Raw genomic sequence first — 25,741 nt, 5'->3', positions numbered from 1 at the left:
ATTTTATTTGAAAGGGAATACATCATTCAAACTGAAAAAGCAATCGAGATGTTTAGTGTTCTTCCTCCCTTCAAAGTTCTTGAGTTGTCAATGCCAAAGTGCAGGCCTACTTTTCCCACAACACAATTTGAATTCATTGATCAGGTTTCTCCAACAAATTAATGTGAAAAACAAAATTCTCTCTAAGATCTTGGTGCTTTACGTTCCCCTGAACTGTCTGCTTTACTCCACCATTATCTCCTATTGTTCTCCACTTGTTTAGTCTAACATTGCCAAGTTACCTCTAAAAACTGTAGCTACTGTACACCCTGCAACATTTTTTCCTCACCATTCGTTTATTATCATCCGATTCTACCAGTACAATCCGATGAAACAGCATTCTCTGTTCCACTGTGCAAAATCGTGCAAACACACAAACAGACAAATGATACATCAACACAGCATATAAAAACATATTACAATAAATATTATTAATACATGGGTGTTAAACATCTCAAAGTAGATCAATAGTAATTCAGCAATCTCACTGTCTGTGGAAAGAAGCTGTTCCTCAGCCTGATAGTTCTGGTTCTAATACTGCATATCTTTCCCACTGTTCATGCACAATTACTTCTTTAGCTCTGTTAGAATCCTTTTTTATTCCACTCTTTGGACAATATTGTCCAAAGATATGAGATTCAATGTATATGCTAAAACCACCCAATTTCACCACTCCTGTCCTCTCCACTGTTAGCTGTTTATATAATTATTCAGTTTCAATAAATCAAAGCCAACATCTTCAGTTAATACCGCCTAAATAAACCTCTTCCTTCTCCTCTCCAGTATCCATCTTTACCTAAACCAGAATTTTCTTAACCAAAATATTCCATGCAAACAATTGCCATGGCTTGTCCCTGACAGTTTGTCCTCCAACATCACAAACATTTCTACGACTGATTCCACCTGCATTGAATTCACCCATCGTTATTGAATGAAGATCTACTGGGACCAATGCCTGAGGAGGGCACACAAAATCAGTGAACTGGTGCGGACTTGAAAGGCCAAAATGGCCTGTTTCCGCTCTGTAAATGGTTATATGGTTATTGTACGGACATCAGTTCTTTAACGCATCACATTCAATCTCATTTTTATGGTAGCCTGGCTATCTTTTTTTCATTCCACTTTCTAAACAGCTCATCTAAAACTTTGTAATTGTATTTCATCCCAGACAAAACATCAGTACTGAGCAATAACCAACAACACTAATATCTTTCATTCTTAACCTCTGTAATCTTCTCAAGGTCCATATGTATTAAAAACATCAGTAATCTTCCCAACACAAACCGCGACATGGTCGTTGCCTGGTATCCACTTTTCAGTTGTTTTAATTAAGTATTTGAATGTTAAATGTGTTTACAATATTACTTTGTAACTTGATTGCTTCAAGTTTGAATTTGGATCAGATCGAAATATCCAGCCATCAAAAAAAATTATAAAAGAATTCATAACTTTGGTCGGTTTAAGTTGTTACTTTGGCAGCTCATCAGAAATCTTCTTTGGCTTGGCTTCGCGGATGAAGATTTATGGAGGGGCAATGCCCACGTCAGCTGCAGGCTCGTTTGTGGCTGACAAGTCCGATGCGGGACAGGCAGACACGGTTGCAGGGGAAAATTGGTGGGTTGGGGTTGGGTGTTGGGTTTTTCCTCCTTTGCCTTTTGTCAGTGAGGTGGGCTCTGTGGTCTTCTTCAAAGGAGGTTGCTGCCCGCCAAACTGTGAGGCGCCAAGATGCACGGTTTGAGGCGATATCAGCCCACTGGCGGTGGTCAATGTGGCAGGCACCAAGAGATTTCTTTAGGCAGTCCTTGTACCTCTTCTTTGGTGCACCTCTGTCTCGGTGGCCAGTGGAGAGCTCGCCATAGAACACGATCTTGGGAAGGCGATGGTCCTCCATTCTGGAGACGTGACCTACCCAGCGCAGTTAGGTCTTCAGCAGCGTGGATTCGATGCCATCTCGAGTACTTCGATGTTGGAGATGAAGTTGCTCCAATGAATGTTGAGAACGGAGCGGAGACGACGCTGGTGGAAGCGTTCTAGGAGCCGTAGGTGATGCCGGTAAAGAACCCATGGTTCGGAGCCGAACAGGAGTGTGGATATGACAACGACTCTGTATACGCTAATCTTTGTGAGGTTTTTCATTTGGTTGTTTTACCAGACTCTTTTGTGTAGTCTTCCAAAGGCGCTATTTGCCTTGGCGAGTCTGTGGTCTATCTCGTTGTCGATCCTTGCGTCCGATGAAATGGTGCAGCCGAGATAGGTAAACTGGTTGACCGTTTTGAGTTTTGTGTGCCCGATGGAGATGTGGGGGGGCTGGTGGTCATGGTGGGGAGCTGGCTGATGGAGGACCTCAGTTTTCTTCAGGCTGACTTCCAGGCCAAACATTTTGGCAGTTTCCGCAAAACAGGACGTCAAGCGCTGAAGAGCTGGCTCTGAATGGGCAACTAAAGCGGCATCGTCTGCAAAGAGTAGTTCACGGACAAGTTGCTCTTGTGTCTTGGTGTGAGCTTGCAGGCGCCTCAGATTGAAGAGACTGCCATCCGTGCGGTACCGGATATAAACAGTGTCTTCATTGTTGAGGTCTTTCATGGCTTGTTTCAGCATCATGCTGAAGAAGATTGAAAAGAGGGTTGGTGCGAGAACACAGCCTTGCTTCATGCCATTGTTAATGGAGAAGGGTTCAGAGAGCTCATTGCTGTATCTGACCCGACCTTGTTGGTTTTCGTGCAGTTGGATAACCATGTTGAGGAACTTTGGGGGGCATCCGAGGCGCTCTAGTATTTGCCAAAGCCCTTTCCTACTCACGGTGTCGAAGGCTTTGGTGAGGTCAACAAAGGTGATGTAGAGTCCTTTATTTTGTTCTCTGCACTTTTCTTGGAGCTGTCTGAGGGCAAAGACCATGTCAGTAGTTCCTCTGTTTGCGCGAAAGCCGCACTGTGATTCTGGGAGAATATTTTCGGCGACACTAGGTATTATTCTATTTAGGAGAATCCTAGCAAAGATTTTGCTTGCAATGGAGAGCAGCGTGATTCCCCTGTAGTTTGAGCAGTCTGATTTCTCGCCTTTGTTTTTGTACAGGGTGATGATGATGGCATCACGAAGGTCCTGAGGCAGCTTTCCTTGGTCCCAGCAGAGCTTGAAAAACTCATGTAGTTTGACATGCAGAGTTTTGCCGCCAGCCTTCCAGACCTCTGGGGGGTGGGGGATTCCACCCATACCTGCTGCTTTGCCACTTTTTAGTTGTTCAATTGCCTTGTATATCTCTTCCTGGGTGAGGACCTCATCCAGCTCTAGCCTTAAGGGCTGTTGAGGGAGCTGGAGCAGGGCGGATTCGTGGACTGAGCGGTTGGCACTGAAAAGAGATTGGAAGTGTTCTGACCATCGGTTGAGGATGGAGATCTTGTCGCTGAGGAGGACTTTGCCGTCTGAGCTGCGCAGCGGGTTTGGACTTGGGATGAGGGGCCGTACACAGCCTTTAGAGCCTCGTAAAAACCCCTGAAGTCGCCAATGTCCACGCTGAGCTGGGTTCATTTGGCGAGGCTAGTCCACCACTCATTTTGGATCTCCCGGAGTTTGCGCTGAAGATGGCTGCATGCGGGACGGAAGGCTCGTTTCTTCTCTGGCCAGGACGGCTTTGCAAGGTGAGCCTGGTGGGCAGCTCGCTTCTTTGCCAGCAGCTCCTGGATTTCCTGGTTGTTTTCGTCGAACCAGTCCTTGATTTTCCTGGAGGAGAAGCCCAGTACCTCTTCAGTGGATTGCAGTATGGCAGTCTTCAGCTGATCCCAGAGGGTTTCAGTGGACGAGTCCGTGAGGCGGATTGCATCCTCGAGCTTTGCTTTGGGGTTTGCCTGGAAGTTTCCTCTCATTTCGTCTGACTGCAAGTTTCCAACATTGAACCTCTTTCTGGGGGCTTTACTGTTCCTGGACTTTGGCTTGAAGTGAAGGTTGAGCTTGCAGCGAACCAGCCGGTGGTCAGTGTGGCATTCCGCGCTGGGCATGACCCTGGTGTGGAGCACATCTCGTTTGTCTCTTCCTCGCACCAGAACGTAGTCCAGGAGGTCCCAGTGTTTGGATCGGGGGTGCATCCAGGTAGCCTTCAGAAATACTGTTACACTAAAGCATGAAAGTGACGGATCCAGATGTTATATTACATTAACACCAAAGGAATCAATTAACTGGCCAGTTAGGATCTATAGCAGGGGCAAACCAATCAACATTTTCAGCAGGTGTGACTGAAGTACAACTCTTTGAATGCTTCTCGCTACATCTCTTCACATGCTCCATCACAACATGAAAAAAGTAGAACAATGCAAGACAATAAATTGATTTGTAGTACTTCTAATTTCATTTTAAATTAGAGATACAGCCCCATAATAGGCCCTTCCAGCTCATGAAGCTGCCCAAATACACCAGTTAATCTACCCACACCATACATCTTTGGAGGGCTGAGGAAAGCCACGCAGACATGGGAAGAACATACAAACACCTTAAAGAAAGCGGCAAATTCAAACCTAGATCCACTGGTGCTGTAATAGTGCATCTCTCTAATGTTTGTGTTGAGGCACTTCAATCTGCTGAAAATTTTCACCCACTTTCACATGTCCTTTTCTATCTTTTCCTTTCCCCTTTTCAGATTCTCTTTGTACATTTCCAGATATCGTTATATCTACAGACTCCCACAGCTATCTTCAATACATCTCCTCTCACAGATTCTCATAATGACTCTACTCCATTCTCCCCATTTCTTCAGCTCCATTATATCTGAGGTGATTATAGTTTTTCTACCAATGCTTCCAAATGTTTTCCCCTTTCCTTAACTATGCCTTCTCCCAAAATGAAATTGTCAAGGTGTTCCTCTGCATCTTACATTTTCTGCACTCTTCCTCTGAACAAAGATTAGATTCCTGTTGCTTTCAGCTTCCATTCCACTGTGGTCCACATTCCATGGACCGTTCTGTGTAATTTCCATCATCTTCAACATTGTAGCCACCACCAGACAGGTCTATCCTTGCTTTTTCAGCATTCTGAAGAGACAATCCCTTCAGATATCACAATGAATTCAACAATTTCTAATCAGTTTTCTTGAACTGACCACTTCAATTGGAAATTTAGGCAGTACTAAATAGCATCCCCTCCCCCCCCACTCTTTACTGAGATTTTTTTTGGTGATTTCCAGCATTCGCTTCAATTTCAAAATTTAAGCTGTTATAGTGCTTTGTATCTCACACATCCAGCAATTGTTTCTCTTCTTCTATCCACATTGATCTCTTTCTGAAACCAGGTGCAATTAAATTTTCATTATCCTCTTTCTCCCAGCACCATCTCCTTTTATGACATTCATATGCCTTTGATAGAAATCCTGTTACATCATTTACTCTTTCCAACCCTCCCCTTCTCTCCAACTTAAAACATCTTTGGATTTCGAACTTTTCCCAGGACTAATGAAGTACGTTATTTGGGACGTTACTGCTTTTCCTCTTTCCACAGATGCTGCTGAGTATTTCTAGCATTTTCTGTTTTAGTTCAGATTTTCATAATCAACGGACTTTTGTGTTAGATGCCCTGATGTAAACATTTCTCTCAGCACAAACAAGCAAAGATATCGCGTATAAATTTTACACTTACCGAAGTGTCTTTTTCAATTGTTCACAAAACTTACGACTTTGGCCACATTTTATTCCCAACTTTGAGTGGCATATTTTCTGAGATATCAAGATGCTTATAACACCTGAAGATGTTTGCAAAGCATATAACACCATCCAAAATTGCAGACCCCAGAGAGTTCACATTTATAAGATTTTTTTTTGAAGAATTGGCAGCTATTACACTAATTTTTCTTCCACTTGTTTTATCCCCAGCACACACTCAACAGAGATTCTTGTATAGACAATCTGTGCTCAAGAGATGCTGTCTATCCAATACTCATATATTTACTGACCTTGCATTTATGTAAGTAAACATTTTGAATCTGGAGCCATTTCCCATTTCCTGATGTGTAATGATGGACAATAACCTTTGGAATTTGTTTTTGGAAAATTATTTCTTGAAGGGGCTCGAAAACACACTGACCTAGCCGACCTAAGTGAAGGAAAGATCACAAATGATTACACATGCAAGAAAAAAAGCTATAAACATTAAAATAAGCTATCCTCACAGCTGCTTGATTCACATGGATTTTATTCAAATATTATTTTTAATGTCATATTTAACGTAATGTCACAATTCCTTTTATCATCCACACTTTAGATAATCAATAACTGTAGATGAATGAGAATTTTTAATCAGCTGCTTTCATATTTGGTTAAGTGGAGTTCTGGGCTGCAAGATCCTGATGAACAAGTTCCACATAGACAACAAAGCATTAATATGCAAATTTCTTGCTGGTGATTTGTTATGGTAAAACAGGTCTTCCCGGATAGTGCTTCAGATTGAGGGTAGGTAGCAAAAGCAGCAATCCAGTAAATGTCAACTTTAAATTATATACATGCTGCTGTTTCCTTGTTATATTGATGCAGCTTTCCAATTGATTATAGTAACTTTAGGGTCTTTATAATAACAAATCTTTCAGAATCCACGATTAGTCTCTTTCATCTATCCCATGCATTAAACACAGAGTCATTACCCCTTAGACAATATATTCCTAACAATAGTCATTACTAAACCTCATTTACAATAATTTATTCATGTGAAAAAAGTTACCTGAAGTTCAAACTTATCTGAAGATTCAAAGTTTTATGGTTAAATCAAAATGTTTTACCTCACATTAAATATTTTTGAATTCTCTCAATGTTTAGTATTGTAATACATCTGCTGAACTGATGTATTAGATATTTGGGGATCTTCATCCTTGTATGCAGCAGATCCTCATTTACTCAAAACTTAAGTTCATAACTGATCGTTTTTGTAGTTAAAACAAATACATGCTTTTCATCATCTGTTTTATCACTGGCATAATTCTGCCCATTCTCCTCAGATGAAGATGGAACTTGTTAGGAAATGATCAGACACCAGATGTTTGACCCAGTAAATTAACATAAAGCAACATATCATGCAACTTCAACACTATTCCACCCCTCCCCCAAGAAAAGTGTTATTCTTGTTGCCATATTCACTGATTCCTAGAGGCACAATTCCCAGTTCTACATTAGAATTTAATTTCAGCTTCAGAACCATTTCATTCTGTGTCTCACTCCCATACTCACATGTTTTCCCATGGCCTCATGTACTCTCCCACCCGTAAAATGGAAGAACACCTCATTTTCAGCCTCCCACTTCAATTGGAAATTTAGGCAGTACTAAATAGCATTCCCCCCCCCCCCACTCTTTACTGAGACTTCTCCGATTTCCATTCGCAGCCCCCACAATAGCTCCTTTCCTTTAGCTCTCTTTTTACTTGTCCCTTAGATCCAATCCCATTTCCCACCCCCAACAATGAATTCTCACCTTACCTCTCTCCTGTCCATATCCAATTAACACCTTTTGTCTATTAGTCTGTACTTCTTCCTTCTCCCCAGTCTTTAATTCAGGCACCTGCCTGCAGCTTACTCATACCTTGAAGGATTCAGGCCTGAAATGTGGGTGAAATATCTTTGCCCCTCATGGATGCTGCAAGACCTGCTGTGTTCCCCGGCATTTCTGTGGTTTTACTACAATCTCTGTGCCTGTGACTGACTTTAGTGTTTCACTTAATCCAGTTTCAAACCTAACAATTAGCAGATTTGCCCATATTTACACTAAAAGTAACACTGGGGCTATTATCAAAATAGATTAAATGGGAGAGGCCAATTTGTTTTGCTCTTCTACAAATTTTACCAATACCACACCTGGACGTTCAGCATTAAAACAAATTGAATAGAAGTAACCCACCAAACAATGCAGAAAAGCCATCGTTCATGGATTTTTAAACAACATGGTAGATCTGGCCAAACCATCGCTATGGGCCAGAACATGTCATTTTATACATGTGAGGCTCACATTCTTCAGCATTTGATTATTGGAGATTTGGCGATTTAAAGTCAAATCATTTTGTTCTGTAACTTATCACATTTAATTCCATTTTCCTTACCCTCCTTCTATTTCACTTCCCCCCCCCCATGATTTTACATTGAATTAAACATTACAATTTAAACTTCCTATTTTAGAATCTGCATCATCTTTCATAACTATATAACGTCTGAGTACCTTTGTCATCCCAATCAACAAAGTTTTCATCACAACTCCAAATCTCTCGGCCTGGAGTTGGGCAGCATCGTGGCACAGCCACAAAAAAAAACTGCCAGCTCCAGATATCCAGATTCAATCCTGAATGTGTAGGATTTGTCTGTTCTTTTCATGATGGGATGGGTTTCCTCCCGGTGCTTTGGTTTTCTCAAAGAGGTACTGGTTGGTGATTTAGCACTATAAATTTCCCCCAGAGTGTAGGTCGGCGATAGAATCTGGGGGAGTTGATAAGAATGCAGTGTGTATTAAAAAAAAGCAATTAGTGAAAGATTAATGTCAGTGGGTGGTTTATTGTCGGCATAGACTTGGTCAAAAGTGCCTGTTTTTCTTTTAAATGCTGCATCTGTCCTATTATGCAAAACCTATACTCCACAAACAAAAACAAAATCATTAAATACTGCAGTTAGACAAGAAAGTCTGCAGGATGCTTTTCCTCGACTCTGTTCAAAATTCAAGGTCAGACACCCTTTGTAAAGAAAGGGCTTGGTGACAAAAATCAGAAGAATGGATGGGAAGTATTTGTTTACTGAGAAAGATGCTTATTTTCTATTTGCTAAAGGCGCATGCAATGTTACAAGCCGGTAATTATCACGCGCTCTTAATTGCTGTGAAACATGAAGAGGCAATTACATGGGGTGGAGTCACAAAGAGGCCAGATTAGAGAAGGAGGCAAATAACCAAGATGCACACTCATTTGTTGTCAAAAATGGACAAAAGTTTATCTCATCTGCCTAAAATCATCTCAGTTGTTATCTTGTACAATTAAAGTAGTTATTAGGAAAACAATTAAATTCTATCAGATAGTTTACGACGATATGGACTTCACGCAAGAGCTTTGAGAACCATCGCTCCATAGCCAAATACCTTTTTACGAATAAAAAAGGTCAACTCATCATACTTAAAATGACTTGTGGGTTGCACAATTTTTTAAATTTAAAATGAATGAATCTACCACTGATTTTGTTTCAAATTTGCAACCTTTCAGACCTGGCTCCATTTCTGCAATAGGCTGAGAAGGAGAAACAGCCTGTCATTATTAACAGTATTTCTCTTTTCAGAATTATAAGGACAGACCTTTTATTGCACAAACTCCTCTATACCATCTATTCTTTCTGACAATCATTTTGTCCTCTCTCCGAAAGATACCATAAACTCTCATTACAATCAACAGCTTCCAGTTATTTTCTTGTGCCAGCCCATAAATTATAAAGTTTGTTAAACTTAATTTCATAAATTGTCAAAATAACATTGTTAAATCAGATTTATAATATGATAGTAACATGCACTTGTTTGCACTCCCTTCAGAAACAACTCCAAGGCCTCATCCTTTATTTTAACCTCCACCATCTCTTTCATTTAGAAAAAAAATACTTTAAATATACAATCTTCAAAACAAAATCCTTTTTAATTCATCCTTGACAAAAATCCAAAAAATAAAACAAAATTGTAATAATTATTAAAAGAAATGGAAAATTGCTGATCATATTCCATTCTCCACAGCAGTCAATGGCAATCAAAATCATACCAAGTGCCATGTTGCAACATTAAACCATCATCGTTACCAACAATCTATCAAACTGATAGAAACCATAAATGAATCTGAAAATAATTTTTAAGGCACAATTGGGTAATAACAATTGGTAGCAGATGTTGAACTCTAAAATACACTCAAAATGTTGCTGATATTCGAGGTCCATTCTCTCCTGTGGTGCATGAAATTATCAAACTCCAGGTAAAAAGATTAGTCTTGCAACTCACTGCCACCTACTGAATGTTTTTTTAAAGCATATAATGAGCAGCAAACAAATTAATCTCTAACGAACTATCCAGCATCAATTAGGTCTATGAACTAGTCATAGAATTATTACAAATCAAATAGCCTTGATAGCAAGATAGATGGTGTGATTTTAAATTAATCTCAGTAAAATGAAAACAACAAACATACATTAAACAGTATTCTACTAAAATGGAAGAACCACAATTTCAGATAAAATACTATAATTGTCACAATCCAAGCAACAATAAAAAGGTATGATATTGCAATTAATTCTATGCCACTAAGAACTAGCCAGAAAGGAGATGATTATAATTTAGTCTTGTCTCTTGTAAATCTAAATATAATCTATGACTAGTAAATAAAAAGGGCACTAAGTTGGTAATGTCAATTTAATTCAGTGTGCAACAAGACAATTTGCCTTCCATAATCAAGCATTGTCTTACATTTGAAAACATGAATTCAAACAACCAATGAACAGATTTACACCCAATTTTACCCAACAGAAAACACAATCCATGTATCACTTTAACGTTTTGCACATTTATCACGCCTAACAAATAATTTAAACAACAACTTATTCAATTTTTCCAGAAAAATTATGCATTTGCTTTAGAAAAAGATGTCAATTGGGATTTGTCTTAAATCTGACAAATGCAATGCAATTTTTAATCATTATACACCCACAGTACAGTTTATTGAAACTCTGCAAATACAGGTACACATTCTTCTACCTATGAAACTCATTGACACTAATTATGTTGTGATGCTGGGAAGTCTGGCAATCCAAAGAGACAGGGAAAACTTATTTATAAAGAGTAAAATATTTCATACAGCAATTTCCATCTAGCAACTTTGACTAATTTCGTTTTAGCGAAGAAAATCAGTGCTTTTTAAAAAATAAATCATTTCCTGAGATGTCTGCAAATAAAGCCAGTGGAGAAAGCCGTGATTGCTAGTTCACATTTTTCCACCCAATCCCATTTATTTGCCAGCATATTACATTGGGACAGCAACAACATGGTAAACTATTAACTATTTCCTTCACTCAACTTCAGAAAAGAGCATACATTTCCAACTAGCAAATTATTTTTTGATGTGTAGTGCAAATACTAATGTACCACAAGCAAAGAAGATGAATAATATATTCTTTAAATACTGCTAAAGGATAGTTTACAACCACTTGAAACTTGGGTGGGATGTTTATTATTTCATTAAAAATATAAAAGAAAATAAAGCAATGCCATTTCAAGCTGCACTGCTGGTAGTTTCAGATTCCATCAAAATAAAAGAACAGACTGATCAGTAAAGCAATGCAAATTTTAAAAAATCTACTAAAATATAAAACAAAGCATGTGGAGACACAAAAAGCATGAGCAATCTAAGCTCTGGGGCTGATTTCTGGAAGGATAGCCTGAAAAGCAAAGGAGTAACATTACCATTGTACAATGCTTTGAATAGTTCTGATCTTGATATCATAAAATAATATAGAGCAACTGGAGAAGAAAACAGATACTCAGATGATACACCATGACCAAGAAATATATCCATCTGAAAACATTGAAATGGATAGTTGAATACTGAAGGGTAATCAGATAAAGAACTTTTTGAAAAAAAAATGAAGAATTATATAAGGAGGAAAAAGCCAAGATTTACCCTCAAACCATTCAGTGATTAAAAAAAGTTTTTCCTGAATTACTTGTGGGATTTGATCGGTAACCACAAATATTCTTTCTTTGGCTTGGCTTCGTGGACGAAGATTTATGGAGGGGTATGTCCACGTCTGCTGCAGGCTCGTTGGTGATTGACAAGTCCGATGCGGGACAGGCTGGCATGGTTGCAGCGGTTGCAAGGGAAAATTGGTTGGTTGGGGTTGGGTGTTGGGTTTTTCCTCCTTTGTCTTTTGTCAGTGAGGTGGGCTCTGCGGTCTTCTTCAAAGGAGGTTGCTGCCCGCCGAACTGTGAGGCCCAAGATGCACAGTTGGAGGTGATATCAGCCCATTGGCGGTGGTCAATGTGGCAGGCACCAAGAGATTTCTTTAAGCAATCCTTGTACCTCTTCTTTGGTGCACCTCTGTCTCGGTGGCCAGTGGAGAGCCCGCATAGAACACGATCTTGGGAAGGCGATGGTCCTCCATTCTGGAGACGTGACCCACCCAGCGAAGTTGGGTCTTCAGTAGCGTGGACACGATGCTTGTGGACTCTGCCAGCTCGAGTACTTCGATGTTGGTGATGAAGTCACTCCAATGAATGTTGAGGATGGAGTGGAGACAGCGCTGATGGACGTGTTCTAGGAGCCGTAGGTGATGCCAGTATAGGACCCATGATTCGGAGCCATACAACAGCTCTGTATACACTGATCTTTGTGTGTTTCTTCAGGTGGTTGTTTTTCCAGACCCTTTTGTGTAGTCTTCCAAAGGCGCTATTTGCCTTGGCGAGTCTGTTGTCTATCTCGTTGTCGATCCTTGCATCTGATGAAATGGTGCAGCCGAGATAGGTAAACTGGTTGACCGTTTTGAGTTCTGTATGCCCGATGGAGATGTGGGGGGGCTGGTGTCATGGTGGGGAGCTGGCTGATGGAGGACCTCAGTTTTCTTCAGGCTGACTTCCAGGCCAAACATTTTGGCAGTTTCCGCAAAACAGGAGTCATGCGCTGGAGAGCTGGCTCTGAATGGGCAACTAAAGCGGCATCGTCTGCAAAGAGTTGTTCACGGACAAGTTGCTCTTGTGTCTTGGTGTGAGCTTCCAGGCGCCTCAGATTGAAGAGAATACCATCCGTGCGGTACTGGATGTAAACCGTCTTTATTGTTGAGGTCTTTCATGGCTTGTTTCAGCATCATGCTGAAGAAGATAGTAAAGAGGGTGGGTACGAGGACGCAGCCTTGCTTCACGCCGTTGTCAATGGAGAAGGGTTCGGAGAGCTCATTGCTGTATCTGACCCGACCTTGTTGGTTTTCGTGCAGTTGGATAGCCACGTTGAGGGGGGGGGGGGGGGCATCCGAGGCGCTCTAGTATTTGCCAAAGCCCTTTCCTTCTCACGGTGTTGAAGGCTTTGGTGAGGTCAACAAAGGTGATGTAGAGTCCTTTGTTTTGTTCTCTGCATTTTTCTTGGAGCTGTCTAGGGCAAAGACCATGTCAGTAGTTCCTCTGTTTGCGCGAAAGCCACACTGTGATTTTGGGAGGACATTTTCGGCAACACTAGGTATTAGTCTATTAACCACAAATATTAATTAGTTGCCAATATTTCATAATACTCATGAATTCAGGAAAAAAACTCTCATCCACAGGGCAGCAAGAATGCGATACTCCATTCCTGAAGGAATCAGTCAATTCGGGTAGCTGTAAAACAGAGTGAAAGGAAGAGAGGGATCTATTAATTGGGGAAGGAGGAGAAGTGTGGAAAAAAACTTGTGACCAACTGATCTAAATTTCTAGTTTCAGTACTGTAAATGTGCAATAGCAAATACAAAAGAAATGAATTATTCTGAAACAAATCATTTGTTATTTAAAACTCTGTCATGGTTCAACATTTAAAAAAAATGTTTCCTTTATAATTCACCAATGGAAAGGTAAATCTTGAACCACACATGGCAGAAAGAATGACAGCACCAACTTTTGAACAGAAGCAGAAATAATGTTAACTTTCATTCTCTCAAACACATGGGACTAATTTTACTATCTAACATGTCTCGCCCCAACATGAATACTTTTCACTTTCTGCCACAATATTTCTTTTTAATATACCATACAAAATAATTATTTAATCTCTTTCCTCATTTTCACTTAAAAGATTGCGGCAAAAACAAAGATGAATTGTCTGCAATCCACTCAAAATTGTGGGCCTCAACAAAGCAGCACATTTATTTTGTCATAAATGAGATCAAAATATTCAAAATAATACATTTGCTTGTCATGTCAAAACCAAGTTACAACAGCCAGCTGCTTCTAAGATAAGCTCACAGAAAAACTGTGGGATCATTTACACTTTTTGACAGCCAACGTAGATAGTAGATCTCAAATTGCGTTAGCTAGATTTTTTTGTCTATTCTCGCCTGAAAGTTTTCAGTCTTTTTTCATGATAAATTTAACTGGAAAGAAAATCTAATGCTAAATTAATCATTTGGCAGCTGGACATCACAAAAGTGAGTCACTGCAAAAGCAGCAAACTATTACATGAACATTGACTGACAAAACTTATCTTCAACCATCGTCTAGACATCCAGTAGTTCAGAGACCATTAGAAGTGCCAAAACAGCTGCACTTTTCAGAAGCAAGAATGCAAGAAGTTCCTTCCAAAATTATAGGTCCCTGCAGTGCACCAAAGGTACCAGTATGTCCAGGTAGAGCATTCACAAGTGTGACATTACGTACCAATTAGAACTCACTCAACTCACTCCTTCAAGTTGTTTGCTTTTGGATTTTATTTGCGTTTCTTGATACACATACAGTGAGCAGACAGTCAATACTCAAACATTGCCAATAGCACACTGGCAGCTGAGACACACAAGAAATGATTAGTCATCTAAACTGGCTCTGTTTCCAATGTCTGGCTTCTAATTTCCACACCACAAGATGGGGGAAAATAATTGGGGGGGGGGGGGGGGGTTGCATGGGGAGGAAATTGAACATTTAAATTTGTCATTGCTCTAAAAACCAACAATCTTGACCCAAGTCTCCTTTTGGTCAAAGTCATCCTTTCAGGTCAAAGAGTCAGGCAGCATATTTTGCCCCAATATATTCTTTCACAACATGCATACATGTAAAACAGAAGGATGACAAGAGTAAAGGTATGGCTACTTAGGAATAAAGGCAGCAACACATGCCTGGAGGCAGAGAATACTTCGCTTCAGTATTCATCATAGAAAAAAAAACCCTTGATTAAGGTGAGATCAGAGATTAAGAAAGAAGTAGTGCTAGATCTTATTAAAAATATTAAGGTTGATATCCCTGAGGCAGGACGAGATACACCAGAGTTTGTTGTGAGAAGGGAAGGAAGAGATAGCTGGGGTGTTTGCAATGATCTTTGCATCCTTCTTGCCACAGGGGAGGTGCCAGATAATTGGAGAATGGCAAATCTGATCCCCTTATTTAAAAAAATAGGGAAAATCCTTGGAATTATAGACCAGTGAGCCTTAAGTCACTGGTGCGCTAACTGTTGGAGAGGAATTTTAAGGACAGGATTTAGGAGTATATGGAGAAGTACAGTATTCTCCAGGATAGTCAGCATGGCTTTGTGAGGGAAAAGGTCATGTCTCAAGTTCAATGGAGCTCTTTGAGGAGGTTACAAAAGAAATTGATGGTAGGATGGTAAATGTGATGTATATGGATTTTAGTAAGACATTTGACAAGGTCACCCATGAGAGACCCATTCAGAAAGTCATGAGATATGGGATCCATCAAAACTTGGCTATACAAAGCAGTCAGCAATCGTGGACAGAATGTATTCTGTCTGGAGGTCAGGGACGAGTGGAGTTCCGCAGGGATCGGTTCTAAGGCCCCCACTCTTCGTGATATTTATAAATGACCTGGATAAAGTGGAAGGATGGATCAGTAAGTTTGCAGATGATAAGAAGGTTGGTGGAGTCGTAGATGGTGCTGAAGGTTGTTGTAGGTTACAAAAGGAAAGAGACAGAATGCAAAGTTGGCAGAAAAATGGCAGATGGAGTTCAATCCGGATATCTGAGTATAATGTTAAGGGTCAGATGCTTATCAGTGTGGAAGAACAGAGGGAACTTGGGGCCCAAATCCATACATCTCTCAAGGTTGTTAAGAAGGCCTATGGGATATTGGGCTTTATAAATCTGCGGATTGAGTTCATGAGTCAAGAGGTCATGTGGCAATTTGACAAATCTCTGGTGAGTCCATACCTGGAACATTGTGTTCAGTTCAGGCCATCCCATCATAGGAAAGATGTGGAAGCTATGAGATGAGATTTACCAAGATGTTGCCTGGATTGGAAAATACATCTTTGAGGCAAGGTGATCAGAGCTCAGACTTTTCTCTCTGGAACAAAGGAGAAGCCTTACAAGATTGTGAGGGGCATAGAAAAGGAAGACAGCGCCCCTTCCCAGGGTGGGAATAACAAACCCCAGAGGAAATCTGTATAAAGTGAAGGGAGAAAAGTTTAGAGGAGACATCAGGGTTTTTTTTTTAAGAAACAGTGTTGTGCATCTTATACAGGCATGTGGATAAAAGAAAAAAATAGAGTACAAGGTAGGAGGTCTTTTTTGGTAAGAATATATAGGATGGCACTACATAAAGGGCCAAAGGGCCTGTACTGTGCTGTACTGTTTTATGTTCCAAAATGTGGAGAGCAGTGAATAAATCAGCAATTTATTGCTCATACCAAAGGTTGCTGTGGCATTTGCAATCAATGCTGAAGACTCAACCATATTGGATCTTGAGACACGTATGGCGCCTATACCCTTCTTCGAACAGGAGTCTCATGCTTAACCCTTCCTTAGATTCCAGCCTATCATCAACCTGCACTGTCCTTGTGACCAGCATATGGTTTGAACATTTGTATTTCACTTTTTCAACCTCCCTGCCTCATAACATTATCTTCACAATTCAGATGCATTGCATTGACCAGATTTGGAAGGAAATGCAACATAACAATGTTACTCACTTTCACGGCAAGTTTGGAAACTAACACTCTGAATAAGTTAAAGCATGGAGGTTATATCTTTGCATGGTGAGAAACTGGATACGTGATCTACACCCTTTTAATCAAGGAGAAGTGAGTTCAGCTCCAACATGGCACAAGGTTTCATTCAAACCCCAGACTTTCCACATGGAACTGACGACCAGTTCCATTTACATACATTCGGACCCAGCTACAATTCATCATCTGATACCATGCTAAAAATTCCAATGCAGCTGCCACCCATTGTCTGAACTTTATAATGGGAGCTCATCTTGCTATCATGGGGAACCCAAATGCACCAACTCAAGTTCAAACTTCTATCATCTTGACAGTGACTGACGCAGATTTAAACCAGTGATTCTCAACCTTTTTTCTAACTCACATACCATAATTATGGCACCTATGCCATAATTACTTTGTGGTTAGTAAGGAATTACTCAAGATACTATGCGAGTTGGGGGAAAAAAGGTTGCGAACAACTGGTTTAGATGGTTAACTCTGACCAAGCAAACTTTGTGGTAATCAGTTACAAGCTGCTTTCAGGTGTATTCTCTGCTAAGAATGCGCCTGCAGAAGCAGATGCAGACCTGTGGAATGGTCATTCAGGTGGCAGCCCTGAAAGGACAGCTGCAGGAGAGGTGCCTCTCCTGTAGGTGGAAAGAGAAACGTTTGAAAACCAGTTTTAATCGTACCCAACTGATTCATAATGTGCACTCCGAAGGAAATGGGCCAATGACAATTTTTCTCAGGCAAAATATTTCAGTAACAATTGGGTCTAGAGCAGTGATTCTCAACCTTCTCTTCCCACTCACATACCACCTTAAGCAATCCCTTACTAACCACAGAGCACCAATGGCATAGGGATTACTTAAAGTGGTGAGTGAGTGGAAAGAAAAAGGTTTAGAACTACTGTTATAAAGTCTTATTCTTGATTCTCAGGTTATATGTTAATTGGACAAAATCAAAAGCATTACCATTACTGCCCTCCATCTGCTTTTTACCCTAGACAATTTCATTGACCTAAGAAGAGTATGCAATATTTAGGTATCAACTGGAGGATTTAGTAAGGATAAATTTTGATCCATTATTGCAAAAAATTTCATGTGACGTAGATAGTCATCATTATACTTGTCAATGTCCAGAAAAGTAAATGCCTTGAAGATGAATAGTATTCCAAAGGTTAATTACCCGTTCCAATCATTACCAGTACAAATCCCATTAACATACTTTAAGCAATTTGATAAAATAATTAAGACTTCTATTTGGAATGGTAAACGCCCATGCTTAAAACTTGATAAATTACAATCGTCAGTTGAAAGAGGGGGCTTATGCTTTTACTCTTAAGCATTTAGCACATTGGTCTCTCCCTCTGGAGAGAGCGCCTCCTTGGTATCATATTGAGTTGTTCTGCTCCCTATCCCTCTATTACAATGTTTGTCTATCAAGTTACCTCCTCAGGCAAGATCCCACCCAATTATATCACATATGCATTTATTCTGGAATTAGTTAGCCAGATTATTTAAATTTAATTCATATTTGAATGAAGCCATGAGTATTTGGATGAATCCAAAGTTGTGTACTGGAGGGAATGGCAAGGGAAAGGTATAATTAAAATTGGAATACCTTTATAATAGTGACAGTTTAAAATCTTTTGATCAATTAATCCAACAGTAGGATACCTCTTGGATTTAAATTTCAATCGAGCAGTTGAAAACTGGCATCCATGAGCATTTATGGATGACTAGTTCAGAAAGATCTACATTCTACTGAATTTTGTAACTTCATGAACCAATATATTTAATGCCTTATCAACTGAGGGATTCCAACCCTGATAAAATGAGAAGGGCAAACCAGAAGCAACACTGGCAGTACTTAAAACTACAATTGGTGTCAACGTAGTTGGTAAACAACATGGTAACAAATTTGATCAGACCTTCACAACAGTCAATGATAGTGGACAACTAGTGAATGCTCCTGGAGCTTTTATGTTGATAGAGCCCCTCGTGGAATAAAAAAAGAGTAGGTCACCTGGCTTCTCAAGTCATTCTTTATGATTGTAGTTGATTGACACCAGGCCTCAACTCTTCCTCTGTCCCAGTTCCCATAGTACAGATATTTGGATTAAACATCACCAACAACCAGCACTGATCCAAAGAAGCCAACGCTACGGCCAAGGACACCACTTTCTCAAAAGCTTGAGGAAAGTTGCCATAATAGAAAGCCAAAAAACAAGTTGCTGGAGTAACTCAGCAGGTCGAGCACCATCAGTACAAGAAAAAAGAATTGTCAGTGTTTCAGGTTAGAACCCTGTTCTTTTTTTGCTCCAAATTCCAGCAGGTGCATTCTCTTGTGACAGTGTAGAAAGAGAAAGCCGGCTGTCTGGAGGCATCACAGCTTAGTATGGGAACTGCTCGACCCAAGATCACAACAAACTGCAGAGAGTTACAGCGCAGACCATCACACCAACTTCCCCTCCATAAACTCAGCCTGTACCTCTCATGCTCTCGGGAAAACTATTTAAATATACATCGCACTGCATCTCTTTCCACCCCCCACCCCTCTTCCTTTGGGCAGAAATTTGAAAGAGTGAATGTCCAGATTCAAGAATAGTTTATTTTCTCTTGCTATCAGACTCTTAAATTGAACTCTCGCTATAAAGAATGTTGACCGTTTCCCATTTCAATTGTACTGTATCCCCATCATTTTGTATTTGTATCTTTATACGTTGCATTCTGCTTATCATAACAAAACACCCTGAATCTTTGCTTTATCATTGCACTACCTGATGTTCTTAAGTATGGGTTGACTTGCCTGAATAGTACACAAACAAAGCCTTTCACTGTATCTCAGTACAAGTGGCAATAAGCAATTCAATATTTATCAAACTGCAATTTAAATATTCCCAAATGTTCTTGCTTCCACATGCTTTGGAGTCACAAACACCAAACATTCATTATTATAAGAAATTTCTTTGCACCTCTGTCTCCAATGTCCATCAATCAGCTGCTTCAGGATGCCACTGACAGTAATATTGGATGTGTCAACTATGAGGGCAGTGAGCGCAATGTGTGGATGTACTAAAAGGGGGACGTTGGCCAGAGCACCTTTGGCCTGGTCGAATGATGCCGTAGAATCCGCGTTCCAGCTGAGTTCTTTGGTCTGACTGGACAGCAAATTGGAAAGAGGTCAAATGATTCTGGCAGCTGACAGCAGGAAGCAATGGTAGAAGACGACCATTATGCAAACCTTTGACTGTAGTTGGTTTGGCGAACCTTTGACAGAAGAGGGATCACCCCATGTTGATCAATGCGGTGCTCAAGCAAATAGATGGCCATCAGGCTGAACTGACATTTTCCTGGGTTAATGGCTAGGCTCCAGTCACTCAGTCACTGGCAGAGCAGCTGCAGGTGTGTTAGTTCTCCTGTCACGAATGACTGGCCATACAGATATCATCTAGGTGGATAAAAACAAAATCCAGGCTGTGCACCACCAAGTCCATGAGTCTCTGGAAAGTTTGCTCTGTGTTTTTGAGGCATACGGAGGAACTCAAAAAGGCTGAATGGAGCGATGAGGGCAGTCTTGAGGATGTCACTAGGGTGCACGGAGATCTGGTGATACCCCTGGACCAGGTTGATTTTTGAGAAGATCCTCACTCATGAGACACGTCAGCCAAAGTGAAGGTCCATGAAAAATTGCAGGAGCTGAATTCAAGAGGGATGGTTTTCACCCCGATACGTTCGTATGCTGCTATTGTTGGCGGCAGTGAGGGACAGTCCCAATTTCCCAGTGCGGGAGTCTTGGTTCAAGGGGGGAAAAAGATGCTGACCTCTGCCCCATTGTCCATGAGGAAACTCTGCCCTGAGTGCTGGTCCAATAGATAAAGTTGGCTGTCTTGGCAGCCAACCATCATGAACATCAGCGATGGCTGGCCCTGGTGTTTCCTGGATGGGAGCAAGGTAGATGGCAGCGGAGAGCTCTACAACCCCATTTCTGATGGTGGAATCACCACAGCTCTGGGTTTGAATCTCCTCATGCTGTGGCTGTCACTAGCCTCAGTTGAGTGGGAAAGGGATGAGTCACTAGGCGTGATGCAGCAACTAGATCACTGGATGCCCTGCCATATTGCTTAGCATGCCACACGGCATCTGCATAAGCTGCTAACCTTTGTGGGTCGCTGAAGTCGTTATCCGTGAGGAGCAGGCGGATGTCTTCTGGCATCTGTTTGAAAAATATTTGCTCAAACAGTAAGCAGGGCACGTGCTTACACCAATATATCATAAGGGCAGAGGGCATGTGGTTAACTAGGCTGTCCATGTAGAGTAGATGTGCCGCTCATTCATGGCAGAACCTATCGGTGTCTGGCAGCTGATGTAAGAAGTCGATGATTCGACCGGCAGTCTCCTGGTTGAGTGAACTGCGGTGATCTGCCTGATCCGAAACTGGGCCTCAGTCTGTTTGAACCAGAGTAGCTGCTGTGAGGTCCAAAAGATCGGTAGCTCCTGCGAGACTGCATTCTGTGTGCTAGTGTCATTCATTATGGGGTTCAAAATGGAATTTTGGACCGTCGGGGTCACCACTGTACTCAGTGTGCTACACCCCGACAGCTTATCAGCATGACCCCCATGATCATTTACGCCCCCCCCGGGACAATTGTGACGTCAGGCCCGTGTGAGCCTGCCTCTGTGACCGGGTTCGCTTGTGGATCAGTGCAGTCCGCTACAATATGAATTAATTCACACAAACACAAGTAAAAATATTTTGTTAAAGTTGGAATGTATATTACTCAGATATTTTGTTAATCTATATTTTGTTATGCTAAAACAAGCTACATTTGCAAAAAATCATGATGTCTGTAGAATGTAAATGAGCCCTGTCCACCCAAAACAAACTTTTACTAAGTTTTACTAGTTTCACATTAACCTAAATATTAATATGAACTCAGATTCATTACAGGGCTGTTTCTGTGTTGTACATTTCTATTTAAATACTCCCAACCACTTAGTTCGCTTGAAAGAGAAAATACACAATGTACTGTGACAAACTACATTGTGTTTGTATTGTATGTTTTTCGGAGATAAATTGGGGCAGGGTTTTTAGTGTAGGTCACATACAAACATTTTAAAACAGATCTTATTTAAAATATTGGAGCTCTTCCCATGCTAGACAGGACAGCGCCAAGAGCCTTTGTAAAAGCTTTGCAGAATGTCCAAGAGACTTCACTAATGGATTGTTGTTTACAAAAAGGCAACAGATGAAACAATTTGTTGGAGCCGCAGGCTGTCTGGAGTGAAACTTGTTGTTCTAAGAGGTTTTGCAAGCAGAGAGAGTAAAACAGGCTTTTCTCTAAGAGAGAGAATTCAGTTCTGCAGTTTTACAGTCAGCAGGAGCAGCTGGGACTAGAACAGGACAAGCTGGCAAGCTTGTGGAAAAACTCCATTTTGCAGACGGATTGTGAGTGCTTAGTTCAGCCTGGTCAAAACCCTTGTGGTTCATACAAGAGGAAAGGACTGGCTGTCTAATGTTTCACTTGGAATAAGGGAAACATAAAGGAACTCTGTGGTGACCTGAAAGAAAGAAGTTATCATCTGGAGAACCCTGATGGAGCAAGTTTCATCAGCAAGACAATGAACTGGCTGGTTGCAAGGAATCATTTGTGGGTGTCCAGTGAACAACCAATCTCTCTCTGAAAACCAACAAGAACCTTCCTGAGTGGTAACCATTTACCTTTCAAGCACCAAAGCCTGGCGAACTACCTAAAATGTTAAATTCTGTGCACAGTATGAGAATTGCCTGCGACCAGTAAACTTGGAGGAATGAGAAGTGAGATTGGGCTGTGAATCAAAGAACCCTTCTAAACTTACCCACACATTATTTAGAAGGGGGTTAAGTTAGGTTAATTACTAGCAATAATTTAAAGTTTGATCCTGTTTTCGTGTTTAAAATTAATTAAAAAGCAACTTTTGTTTAAGTAATAGATAGTCTTGGTGACTATTGCTGCTGGGTTTTGGGGTCCTCTGGGCTCGTTGCAGCACTCAAACCTTGAATTTGAAATAACCCATTCTTGGGAGTTAATCAAAAGATTAATTATAAATAAGTTTCAATTCAATCCACATGTCAGTAGCGTATTTTTTTCCCCCCAACCTCAGCACCTATCTAGGCGCACACATCATTCTTTAAGAAAACCCTGTGTCCGGTGATAACCATCACTGATTAAAATCTGGGGTTTCATTCAAACATTTTAACCATGGGTCCGAATTCAAGGTTGACAAGGTCACCGGAAATCAACGAAATTAAGTGTATCCCTTCGATATCCGCCATTCTTTCCCCACCAAAGTCGACGCCACACATTTCGGACTCTTTTCCCCAGACACGTACCTGGTAAGAGCCGACGAGACACACTGTACATGGTCTATTTGGAAACGAGCCACCCTCCTCTCTGCTCATTGACTGCAGGCCGCCATCTTGCATCGCCGATTGACCCCCCGGCCCTGCATCACTTCCGGGTATCCGTTTCCGGTCGGAGGTGCTGGCTGGGTGATTGGGACAGGTGAGGGGCGTTGGTGTCAACCCGCTACGATAACGACCAATTCAGCCGAAAAAAACAACGTAAAGAGAGTCCCATCCACTGACTGTGGCGTCTGCCGGATCAAAGCTGCACTTTTAACAGCGGTTCTTTGCATCAGGTAGGTCCCTCTCCTCCAGCGCCTGATGCAGGGCCCGGGCCCGACACCTTCCCCGAGGCACAGGCTGTCTGAGCGGCTGAGTTCGTCCCGCCACTGCGCTCCTGACGCGGCCTTCTCCTGGGCCCCTGCTCACCTTCCGAGTGAGCGAGGACAAGCAAAGTGAAGCTGGAGGGAGGCGCAGATGCTGGAGTTGAAGCTCAACCCGCATCTGCTGGCGAATCTCAGCGGGTCAGTCCTCCGCGGCGGGAGAAGAGCTGCTGCTCCTTTCACCTTCAGACACTGCGTCACCTGCTGAGCTTCTCCAGCAGGTTGGGGTGAGAAGCTGGAGAGACCCAGTGGGTCAGTCAGTCAGCATCCAGCTTTCAATCAAGGTTTGTTTCTGGTTGACCCTTCTCCGCAATTTGCATTTTAAACATTGCCTCGATATTAAATGCACGAATTAAAAACCAGTGCATTGATCCTGATTATCAGTTTTGGTATTGGGAACATTGGGGATAATTTGATCTTGATATCCAAAATATTTGCATAAACCTTGATGTAATTTTTATAGCATCAACATGTGTTTCTCATTGACAATACTTATTACCTTTTACTTGTGCTCCCCACCGCGACTACATGGTTATCCAACTGCACGAAAACCAACAAGGTTGGGTCAGATACAGCAATGAGCTCTCTGAACCCTTCTCCATTAACAATGGCGTGAAGCAAGGCTGCGTTCTCGCACCAACCCTCCTTTCAATCTTCTTCAGCGTGATGCTGAAACAAGCCATGAAAGACCTCAACGATGAAGACGCTGTTTACATCCGGTACCGCACGGATGGCAGTCTCTTCAATCTGAGGCGCCTGCAAGCTCACACCAAGACACAAGAGCAACTTGTCCGTGAACTACTCTTTGCAGACGATGCCGCTTTAGTTGCCCATTCAGAGCCAGCTCTTCAGCGCTTGACGTCCTGTTTTGCGGAAACTGCCAAAATGTTTGGCCTGGAAGTCAGCCTGAAGAAAACTGAGGTCCTCCATCAGCCAGCTCCCCACCATGACTACCAGCCCCCCCACATCTCCATCGGGCACACAAAACGGTCAACCAGTTTACCTATCTCGGCTGCACCATTTCATCGGACGCAAGGATCGACAACGAGATAGACAACAGATTCGCCAAGGCAAATGGCACCTTTGGAAGACTACACAAAAGAGTCTGGAAAAACAACCAACTGAAAAACCTCACAAAGATAAGCGTATACAGAGCCGTTGTCATACCCACACTCCTGTTCGACTCCGAACCATGGGTCCTCTACCGGCATCACCTACGACTCCTAGAACGCTTCCACCAGCGTTGTCTCCGCTCCATTCTCAACATTCATTGGAGTACTTAATCTCCAACACCGAAGTACTCGAGATGGCAGAGGCCGACAGCATCGAATCCACGCTGCTGAAGATCCAACTGCGCTGGATAGGTCACGTCTCTTGGGAGGACCATTGCCTTCCCAAGATCATGTTCTGTGGCGAGCTCTCCACTAGCCACTGAGACAGAGGTGCACCAAAGAAGAGGTACAAGGACTGCCTAAAGAAATCTCTTGGTGCCTGCCACATTGACCATCGCCAGTGAGCTGATATCGCCTCAAACCGTGCATCTTGGCGCCTCACAGTTCGGCGGGCAGCAACCTCCTTTGAAGAAGACCCCAGAGCCCACCTCACTGACAAAAGACAAAGGAGGAAAAACCCAACACCCAACCCACCAATTTTCCCCTGCAACCGTGTCTGCCTGTCCCACATCGGACTTGTCAGCCACAAACGAGCCTGCAGCTGACATGGACATTACCCCTCCATAAATCTTCGCCCGCCAAGCCAAGCCAAAGAAAGAAGATTTTATTTGACCAAAACTTATGGGATTGTCTAAAACACTCTTTGTACATTTTAAGGTTGGAATATCTCAATCACAATTACTATCAGACATAATGTGCAGAAAGTTATGACTAAATTAATTAGTTAACTGCATGTTTAATAATCAGGTAAGTACTCATGGAAACGAACTGTATGTGGAAAAATAATGCCAATCTAAAATAAAATCTGATGAATCTGCTTCTCCATACACAGATGCAGTCCACACTGTTCAGGCTTTTCAGCATTGCCTCTCTTAATAAACTATATTGTGTCTACAATATGGAGAAACACCTCAAGTTTCTTCACAGAAGCATCATCAGAAGCATCAAAAACGATGCATTTGGTTAAGAGCCTGGTCAAGGCATTAAAGCAGTGGTTTTAACTTTTTAATTCCACTCTCGTACCTCTTTAAGTAATCCCTTACTAACTACGGAGCACCTATTGGCATTCTGTGGATTACTTAAAATTGACCACCACCAGTGGGCTGATATCGCCTCCAACCGTGCAT

General features: G+C 41.7%; 1 protein-coding gene and 1 long non-coding RNA gene across 33 annotated transcripts in view; one reads left to right on the top strand and one right to left on the bottom strand.

Annotated features, from left to right (window-relative positions):
* The window catches only part of cox10 (cytochrome c oxidase assembly factor heme A:farnesyltransferase COX10), a 118,621-nt gene extending 95,128 nt beyond the window's left edge, over window positions 1–23,493 (bottom strand). The window contains exons 1-2 of one of the 2 annotated variants that reach the window (XM_069929548.1): window positions 23,048–23,149; window positions 5,972–6,111 (exon numbers count right to left, since the gene is read on the bottom strand). In XM_069929548.1, the coding sequence (XP_069785649.1) occupies window positions 5,972–6,111; window positions 23,048–23,078 (171 nt within the window). In that variant the 5' untranslated portion in view covers window positions 23,079–23,149. Of the gene's footprint in view, window positions 1–5,971; window positions 6,112–23,047 lie in introns of both variants that reach the window. The other variant, XM_069929549.1, reaches the window with a different exon arrangement.
* Window positions 23,157–25,741, top strand: part of LOC138759331 (uncharacterized) — a 186,920-nt gene continuing 184,335 nt past the window's right edge. For 30 of the 31 annotated variants that reach the window (XR_011354764.1, XR_011354774.1, XR_011354766.1 and 27 more), the window contains exon 1: window positions 23,157–23,355. This is a non-coding gene — a long non-coding RNA (uncharacterized lncRNA). The remainder of the gene's footprint in view (window positions 23,356–25,741) is intronic. The other variant, XR_011354756.1, reaches the window with a different exon arrangement.

Source organism: Narcine bancroftii, chromosome 3 (assembly GCF_036971445.1).
Source record: "Narcine bancroftii isolate sNarBan1 chromosome 3, sNarBan1.hap1, whole genome shotgun sequence".
NCBI classification, from domain to species: domain Eukaryota; kingdom Metazoa; phylum Chordata; class Chondrichthyes; order Torpediniformes; family Narcinidae; genus Narcine; species Narcine bancroftii.
The sequence above is the reverse complement of the archived record's forward strand: the minus strand, read 5'-3'. Positions and strand labels throughout refer to the sequence as shown.